This window comes from Mobula birostris, chromosome 14 (assembly GCF_030028105.1).
Source record: "Mobula birostris isolate sMobBir1 chromosome 14, sMobBir1.hap1, whole genome shotgun sequence".
NCBI lineage: Eukaryota > Metazoa > Chordata > Chondrichthyes > Myliobatiformes > Myliobatidae > Mobula > Mobula birostris.
The window spans coordinates 3,934,754-3,944,911 of record NC_092383.1 but is presented as its reverse complement, the minus strand read 5'-3'; the positions used below and the strand labels follow the sequence as shown (position 1 = coordinate 3,944,911).

General features: G+C 43.3%; 1 protein-coding gene across 1 annotated transcript in view; it reads right to left on the bottom strand.

Moving 5' to 3' along the window:
- Positions 1 to 10,158, bottom strand: part of LOC140209661 (eukaryotic translation initiation factor 3 subunit J-like) — a 44,047-nt gene that overhangs the window by 3,814 nt on the left and 30,075 nt on the right. Inside the window, exons 6-7 of the mRNA XM_072278003.1 lie at positions 5,253 to 5,417; positions 4,443 to 4,516 (exon numbers count right to left, since the gene is read on the bottom strand). Coding sequence (XP_072134104.1) covers positions 4,443 to 4,516; positions 5,253 to 5,417 — 239 coding nt within the window. The remainder of the gene's footprint in view (positions 1 to 4,442; positions 4,517 to 5,252; positions 5,418 to 10,158) is intronic.

The following is a 10,158-nucleotide window of genomic DNA, read 5'->3' as shown; positions in this document are numbered from 1 at the left end:
TGGTATCTCCCCTTTGCTCTTGTACAGGGAGACAATTGCAGCGTCGCTCAATTATTTGGGACTGAACCTTTCTCCCGACAGAGTGTGAACAGGTTTGTGAGTTCATTCAGGAGTATGTTTCCACCCATTTTGTATGCTTCCACTGGGATCCCATCAATGCCTGGGGCTTCAGCTTGGAAAAAGCAGCTTTGACCTCATCCAGAGCTGACTGGCCATCATGCTTCAATGGATGCTTCTTGTACCTGACAATTACCCCGAAAAGGTTCTTGTAGTGCTCTGTCCATCTCTTTGTGACAGTTTCCTTGTCTGTCAGCAGGATGAGCATAGAGGGGATTGAATCTGAGGAGTTGGACCATACCCTATGTGCAGTGATTCGTAGAGGGCTCGAGTGTTGCTGGTGTCTGCACAGTGCTGCGTTCATTCTGCTAGGGCAGTCCACCAATCAATTTGCATCGGTCTCAGTTTGGCTTGGAGGCTGCTGCCCACTGCATTCTGCCTTGGCCGCATGGTTATTGGGTCTAGACAGCACCACTTGATGGGAGGAGCGTTTCTTCTGGAGGTTTCTGATCTCAACGTTGTTTTCATCAAACAGTCCTTGTTTCTTCTTGAGCATGATGCTATGGGAAGCAATAGAGACCACCTCGGAGACCATTCTACATCGGGTTCCACACTTACAGAAATATCTTCATCCTCCGCCACCTTCTCACCCAAACAAAAACCATGCAAGAGCCCATTCTCGAGCTACTATATGAAGACTGTGCTCTTCTTACACACAGAGGACGCGCTACAGACTGCAGTCATTCAGTTTGCCAAGGCTGCAAGGATTGTCGAGTTCACGGTCAGTCTGAAGAAAACAATGATCCTCCATTAGAAGCCCCCTCGTGGTGTTTACAACCCACACTGGATAACCATTGACGACCACCCTCTTACCATGGTTGAGCAGTTCACCTACCTAGGCAGCATCCTTTCCAACAATGCTATGGTGGTAACAGACGTTAACAATCGACTCGCCAAAACTAAGAGTGTTTTTGGGTGCCTCCAGAAATGTGTGTGGAAGAACCACCAGTTGCACCGGTCCACAAAAATCTAGGTGTACAGGGCGGCCATCTTCACAACACTGCTATACAGCTCCGAAGCCAGGGTCTTGTACCACAAGCAAATCCAGTTGCTGGAGCACTTCTATCAGTGTTGCCTCTGCTCTATCATGAGTATCAGCTGGCAAGATCATGCCTCCAACAATGAAGTCCTGGAGAAGGCTCAACTTCCAAGCATTGAAGCCACTTTGTTGTTCAAGCAGCTCTGCTGGTCAGGCCACGTGTCTCACATGAACAACTCCAGGTTACTAAAAGCAGTACTCTATAGAGCTCTCTCTCAGGGCAAGAGAGATCGTGGTGTCTCATCCAAAAGAAACAAAGAAACAAAGACCAACTTAAGCAGCGGCTCTCTCAGGCAAATATCGAGGTCAATGAGTGGCAGCGGATAGCTTGTGACAGAGACTGCTGGAGAACACTGATCCACGAAGCAGCCAAGAACTTTGAGGAATCAGAAGAGCGACTGCTGAAGAGAACAGGAGACACCGGAAGGATCCTACTACCCAAGCACGCACATCCCAGCTGTTCTGGTGTCCCTACTGTTCCAGAGTCTGCAGATCCAGAACTGGCCTCCACAGTCACTAACGGTCGTGCCATTACTCTTCAAGATCCCTCCTGATCTTTGCAAGGGAAGAACCAGCCAGGATCATCATCATGCCCCCACACTTATTACCCCATTTCCAAACTGTTGGGTAATGTTTTATCTTTTACCAACCTTCCAAACCCAAAAGACTGCCATAAAAGGATGACAGCTTTAGGATGCAGTGCACAACTCAAGTCTCTTCTGAGTGAATGAATCTGTGTCAAATTGAGCAAGCTTAGCTTTAAATACTGTAAAGCTAGCAGGTAGATCCAAACTGGAGATAAATTCATGTGATCCTATTTACCCTTCCTGGAGCAGGAGGATTTAGACATATTGCTTCAACAGTACCACTGGAAGATCATAATGCAGGGTCCTGAATGCCAACAGGTTACCATACAAGTCATATCATTACTTGTTTATTTCTGGCCAGGTTGGGCAACCTAATAATCCATTTTGACAAGTTCTAGTGCAATCCCAGAAAATCAGCACTCCACTGAGGCTTCCATGTCCTCTAAGAACTGAATTGAGGAAAAACAAGGCTTAGCTTTCTCGTAGGGTGGGAAGTACTTTAATCTTTGAATTTTAAAATTTTAAGTCTGATTTATGTATTAAGTTTTGATCAGCCTTCGCTGTTGAGTATTGAGTACAGGAGTTGGAGTACATGTTATATTAAAGTTGTCTAAGGCGTTGGTAAGGCGTAATTTGGAGTATTCTGTGCAATTTTGGTCACTTACCCACAGGAATGATATCAATAAAACTGAAAGAGTGCAGTGATTTACAAGGATGTTGCTGGGACTTAAGGACCTGAGTTAAGGGGAAAGGCTGAATAGGTTCGGACTTTATTCCCAGAATTAGGAGAAAGAGGGGAGATTTGATAGAGATGTAAAAATTATGGAACAGTATACAGAGGGTAAATGCAAGCAGGCTTTTTCCACTGAGGTTGTGGGAGACTAGAATTAGAGGTCACTGGTTAAGAATGAAGTGAAATGTTTAAGGGGAACATGAGGGTAAACTCCTTGGTGACAGTGTGGAACGAGTTGTCAGCACCTGGTGGAAACAGGTTCAATTACAACACTTAAGATAAGTTTGGATAAGTACATGGATGAGTAAGGTATGGAGGTCTATGGACCAGGCGTGGATCAAAGGGACTAGGCAGAATCGAAACTCGGCAGAGTAGATAAGCCAAATAGCCTGTTTCTGAGCTGTAGTTCTTTGTGTATCTATGAACGTCAGACATTTAAGACACATTGAAAGCTGTAGGAGTGGAGAACTGTGTTAACCAGCAGCCTTGCTGATGAGCTGTTCACAGTAAGAATGCAGGGTAAATGTAGGTGAGGAAGTGGTTTAATTGCCATCTACTGAAGTCGGGTGAAAAGATGTTGTGAGGGAGATAATTAACGTCTCATCCAGAGACAATACTTCCAACATCACAGCACTCCTTCCACATCAGCCAGAACTTGATGATCTGGTTTTTGAAATGGAACCTTTACCGTGAACTATCCCTTAGTGGTGATTGTACTGGACAACAAGTCAAACCACACATGCCCCTTAACTGTGACCCGAATGTTTTGAAGAAATTTATAACCCCCTCTGCTCTTAAACGCGTATCCCCCATTTCACGTACATCTGCTCTCACTCCATCCTCCCGCCACCCCACTAGGAATAGGGTTCCCCTGGTCCTCACCTACCACCCCACCAGCCTCCAGGTCCAACATATTATTCTCCGTAACGTCCGCCACCTCCAACGGGATCCCACCACTAAGCACATCTTTCCCTCCCCCCCCCCCTGCATTCCGCAGGGATCGCTTCCTACGCAACTCCCTTGTCCATTCGTCCCCCCCATCCCTCCCCACTGATCTCCCTCCTGGCACTTATCCTTGTAAGCAGAACAAGTGCTACACATGCCCTTACACTTCCTCCCTTACCACCATTCAGGGCCCCAAACAGTCCTTCCAGGTGAGGCAACACTTCACCTGTGAGTCGACTGGGGTGACATACTGCGTCCGGTGCTCCCAATGTGGCCTTTATATATTGGCGAGACCCGACACAGACTGGGAGACCGCTTTGCTGAACATCTACGCTCTGTCCGCCAGAGAAAGCAGGATCTCCCAGTGGCCACACATTTTAATTCCACATCCCATTCCCATTCTGACATGTCTATCCACGGCTTCCTCTACTGTAAAGATGAAGCCACACTCAGGTTGGAGGAACAACACCTTATATTCCGTTTGGGTAGCCTCCAACCTGATGGCATGAACACTGACTTCTCTAACTTCCGCTAATACCCCACCTCCCCCTCATACCCCATCCGTTATTTATTTATTTACACACATTCTTTCTCTCACTCTCCTTTTTCTCCCTCTGTCTCTCTGAATATACCTCTTGCCCATCCTCTGGGTCCCCCCCCCCTTGTCTTTCTTCCCGGACCTCCTGTCCCATGATCTTCTCGTATCCCCTTTTGCCTATCACCTGTCCAGCTCTTGGCTCCATCCCTCCCCCTCCTGTCTTCTCCTATCATTTTGGATCTCCCCCTCCCCCTCCAACTTTCAAATCCCTTACTCACTCTTCCTTCAGTTAGTCCTGACGAAGAGTCTCGGCCTGAAACGTCGACTGCACCTCTTCCTACAGATGCTGCCTGGCCTGCTGCGTTCACCAGCAACTTTGATGTGTGTTGTTTATAACCCCCATCTCTGTTTTAAAACCTAAAAATAACATTTTCTTAGCTCTGATATGGGGTGGGGAAAGTGGAGAGAACACTATTTCCTTACCTTTTCCTGTTTCACTTTTTCACTATAAAGTGTTGTCAAAGAGTTGTTCAATTTTTTCAAGTCATCAGCTTCCACTGAAAAATAAAAATCACAGAGCTTCAGCAAACGCCAGAAAAACACATGGGTCCAGCAACATTTCAACGTTATACCCAAAAATACTACCAGGGCGATCCATCAAAGTAATATCTACTCACCTAGTATCTATACATCTAATTTATTTATTTAGAGATACAGTGCAGGATACATCTTTCCGGCCGAGTGAGCCACACTACCCAGCAATCCATCTATTTAACCCAAGCCTAATCGCAGGGCAATTTACAATGACCAATTAATTCACTAACCCCTATGTCTTTGGAATGTGGGAGGAAACCCACACGGTCACAGGGAGAACGTACAAACTTCTTTCAGATGGTGCCGGAATTCCACTCCGAACTCTGGAACGCTCTGAGCTGTAATGGGATCATGCTAACTGCTACACTACCGTGGTATCCTGGAATCCATCAAGCAGGTGCTATGGGATACTGGGTGAAATCCAGTTCCTCAACAATAAAACACAACAGCTGATCCTTCTTTGTTCCAATGATGCCACTTTGTCAATATAGTCCCAAACAGAATACATTACCCAATTTGAATCCTAAATGAGGGTTAAGCCCAAAATTACCCTGGAGGCAGATCGTTTTGGTCATATTGAATTTCAATGTTTTGAATCTGGAAAACTGAAGGGGTCTTCATTAGAAGACACAGGATTGTTACCAGCATCTGGAAATGTCCAAAATATACAAACTAGCAGAACGATCTGAATCAACTTACATGAAAGGCTAATATCTCTGAGTAATGTTTCCAAGAAGTCCACATAATATAGAGACTTTTCAAACTGTGTAATCTTTTCTTTCAAGAGCTTTCCAAATTCTGCAAAGTCTTCTCTAGTAGACGGGTACATGGAGTCAATTCCAAACTGTGTTACATTGTTCATGCCTGATGGGGGAAGGTAATATGAAACAGCATTTATTTTTATTTGGACAGATCTTGAAATTCCAGTTCCCCCAAGTAAGAAAGCAAAGTGTAAAAGCTTAAAAACACACTTATTGTTTAACCCCACCCCACCCAATGAGGAAAGGAAATGAGACCAAGGCCATCACAGATTCATAGAATCTTAAAATATGTTACACCCAAATGTATATTTACAGAGTACAGCATCAAATAGGCAAAGTCTCAAAAAGAGCAACTAAATTATAAACCAATGTGATGTTTCTGCTGCTCGCCAATGGATAAATATCGGCCACAGCAACAAACTTCCACAAATTCAAAGCAATGCAAGATCATGCTAAGAGGCATAGATTAAGTGAGTGTTGTCTCACTTAGTCCAGTGTAGTTTTGTGTTGTTTCATGTAGCACCATGGTCCTGGAAGAACGTTGTTTCGTTTTTACTGTGTACTGTACCAACAGTTTATGGTCAAAATGACGATAAAAAGCGACTTGACTTGACTTGATTAAGTGGGCAGCCTGAGATTTTTACCCCAGGGCTGAAATGGCTAATAACAAAGGGGCATCATTTTAAAGTGTTTTGGTGGAAACAACTTGGGGGGAGGGGGGGCCAAGACGTCAAAGATAGCAAGATAGCTTTTTTCTTAAAAAGTGAGTGATGGGTGTGTTGAACATGTTGCCAGGGTGGTGGTCGAGGCAGGTACATTAGGAACATTTAAGAAACTCTTAGATAGGCACGTTGATAACACAAAAATGGAGGGCTATGCAAGATAAATGAGTTAGATAGATCCTGGAGTAAGTTAAAGGGTTGGCACAACATTGAGAGTCGAAGGGCCTGTACTGTGCTGTACTGTTCTATGTTCCATCCGTCAACATAAAATTTCAACATAAAATTTCAACATAAGCTTTATACGAAGATATTGTACCAAATTGCTTGGAAGATGATGATTCAACTTCAGGACAAAGTCTACTCATTACATGACCCTTTGGAGATGATTTGATTTGACGCCATGCATGTTAATACCTTCAGCAACACCAACACTTGCTTTCACTGAGAATCTTATAGTCAGCAGAAATTACAAGGACAGCAAACCCCTATCACAAAGCTTAGTGACAGAGTCGTATAACTGTAGCACCAAATAGGCTCGTTGGCCCATCTAGTCCACGCTGAACCATTCAACCTGCTTACTCCCATCGACCTGCACCAGGAACTCCCATCGACCTGCACCAGGACCATAGACCTCCACACCTCTACCATCTATGTACCTATCCAAACTTCCCTTAAACATTAAAATCGAGCTTGCATGCACCACTTGTGCTGGCAGCTTGTTCCACACTCACTACCCCCATCATGTTCTCCTTAAACAATTCATCTTTCACCCGTAACCCATGACCTCTGGTTACAGTCTCACCCAACCCGAGTGGAAAAAGCCTGCTTGCATTTACCCTATCTAAACTCTCAAAATTTTGTATACCTCTGTCTAATCTCCCCTCAATCTTCTCTGTTCTAGGGAATAATGTTCTAACTTATTCAACCTTTCCTTATAGCTCAGCTGCTCCTTGTAATTTTTTCTGTACTCTTTCTGCCCATGTTGTGCTAACTCTTTAACCTACTCTAAGATCAATCTAACCCCTTCTTTCACATAACCCTCCACTTTTCTTTCATTCAAAAGTCGAGCTTGCATGGATCAGTTGTAGATTGACCACATGCAACTCACATCAGCCAGTGATGGCCTATAATGTGACTGGACACAGTGAAAATGACCCCAGTCAGAAATATGCTGGGCCCTTATTTCAGCCACAAAATACTTTCCAATATTGGCATTCCTACCCAGCCACCCCCTATCCTGTCATGCCCATTACACACCATGCAGATATTTTTCTGCCACAATTTCGTTCATCTTTTCATCATATAAAAATTTATTACAAACTACAGTGGATTACAGTTAATTGGGACACACTGGAACCAACTAAGCAGATGCCCCAATTAACTGAAGTTTCATGGAAATAGTTAAAAAGGTATTTTAAAAAAAGACAAACTAAGTAACAAATTATGTGTTTAAATAAAACAAGAACAAATTGGAACACTACCATTACTTCTACAGTACTACAAAACGGTTCGTTATCGTCAGAGGCAGTTATCCAGTGTACGCAATGAACAAAATCAGCACCTAGTGCAGATAATGGACTGCCTTCATATGCTTTAGACAACTGCAACTTCCAAATCTTCATTTTCATTGCAATATTCAAGATGATTGCCATTACCTTCAAATTCTTTACATTTTCTAACTTGTTGAAGTAGTGAAATCATTTCAATTTCACTCCCGGCAGTTTCTGGCATCTCTAAGCCTGAATGCTTGAGACTGCACTGAGCAAAACAATTTGTAATTGTCTTACTGCTTACTTCTCACCAACTATCAGTGACAAAAATCGCTGCTTTTTGAACATGAACACACACAACTGACACTACTTAAAAAACTATTCACTCTAAGTATGTAACAGCGTAGCATATAACGGCCACACAAGCGCATGCAACTAAAGCTAGCTAGAATATGTTTGGCAACTCTCCTGCCCAAATTAAGCGGCATCTTGTCCCAAATAAACAAAGAGAATCCTGGCAATTTTCTTGATTTGTTTTTGTTTTTTAAGAGTTGCCCAAAACAAGCAGCTACCCCTATTAACCAATGGCCCAACAAACAGGAATCCACTGCATTTTAGATCTTGTTATTGTGGCAATGATCTATATATGAGTTAGGATGCAGCAGCGGCAAGGGGACCCAGATTTATCTTGTGTGCAACAAGGACATTTCACAGCCCAAGGTGGCTGTCAGATCACAATATGCAGCACTTCTCCTTGGCACTCTGCAGACCTTGGATTCTTGCACACTCTTCTCTGTTCAGCTCCCAAACACTCTTACAACAAATTTGTAATTAATGGATTTTTACATAGTGTAAGGATGAAGGAAAATTGTCGCAGCAGAGAAAAAGCTGCGTGGTTTGTAATTGTCATGACAGGATAGGAAGTGGCTGAGCAGGGATGCCAATATTGGGATGTACTTTGAGGCTAAAACAAGGAGCCAGCATATTTCTGATGTTGACAGTCTGACTGGGTCCTGTTCACTATACGTCCAGTCATGCTACTGACCTTCATTGGCTGGACATGAGCTTCTTGTGATGCACCTACAACTGATTCATAGAAAGTTCCACTTTGATCCACTATCCCTGAAGCATTACTTCACCTTTCACTTCATCACTTCACCTTTAACAGCCATGACTTCACTTGCTGAGACCCTGGAAAATGTCAGACCCAACACTTCTAGGCTTATCAGGTTTTACACCGGTCCACCAATGGTAACAAGCAGCAAAGAACCCGAGGAAGGGGCAAAGGATCAAATCACCACATGGAGCTGTCGAGTCTATGAAGCACCAAGCCCCAACCCCTACATTTAATACAAGTGTTTACCTTGGGTCACTTAAACCCAACAGTGAAACAAAGAATGTCTTACATAAACTTTATATTAAAGAAAGTTCACTTTCTGAAGAGATTCTTTATTTTAAGACCAGTTTTATCCTGGGCACCCATAACATTGCAGAGTAGAACTTCCTTCCTAAAGCAGAACATAATTCTCTGTGGTTCTTCCTTCGGCTTCCTCAGCCAGTAACTATTCACAGAAAAGCTCAGCCTTCACTAGGAAATAATGGCACAAACTCACAGGCTACAGCACAAACAAATGCTTAAAAAAATCCTCCCACATGCAGTCCAAAGCATGAGCAAAACCAGCTCAGCGGGGGATCTGAGTGCAGCCAACATCAAGAGTGAAATTAATTGATGACATGAGTCAGTGGCTATTCCCTTTCAGAATTAACCAATGTTCAAAACTCTGGAAAATTTGAAGTGTTTCAGGAACCTAAAGCCCATTGAATTACAAAGAAGAGAGTTTACTTCAATAACTAATCTGTTTCCCATTATTTCTTCCAGTGTGTTTAAAAGAGGTTCCTTGTTATTACTGTTAGGGATCAAGGACTGTGAACCTTTAAGTGGCTTTATGCAAAAAGCACACTTTGCTCCCCATAATTCCTAAAGAAATGCTGCCAAATTACTGAAAGGTCACACACCACAATCCCCCCTGCAATGACCTGGGCTCAATCCCTGATGTGCAAAACATGCTTAATTTTCTTACATCTGTATGGAAATTGACACTTAAATCTTGAAGTAAGAAAATTTAATTTTCCCAATACCCTCGTTTAATATCACAGGAAAGCTTACCAGACTTTTTCACCCAAACTAACTTAGCAGGTTATTAACAAGCTAAGGCAGGTATATTAGGGACACTTAAGAAACTTGGAGGCACTTGGATGAAAGGAAAATGGAGGGCTACGTGGGAGGCAACACACACAAAATGCTGGAGGAACTCAGCAAGCCAGGTAACATCTATAGAAGAGAGTAAACAGTCAATGTTTTGGGGTGAGAACCTTCATCAGGACTATGTGGGAGGGATGGGTTAGATTGATCTTGGAAATCCAGAGCCACACACAAAATGCTGGAGGAGCTCAGTAAGTCAGGCAGCATCTACAGAGGGGAATAAACAATTAATGCCTGAAACACCGACTGTTTATTCCCTTCCGTAGATGCTGCCTGACTTGCTAAGTTTCTCCAGCATTTTATATGTGCTGCTCAATATAATCCCTCAACCAACTGCAAAACTGGTCTACATCTGAAAATTGGAGATCT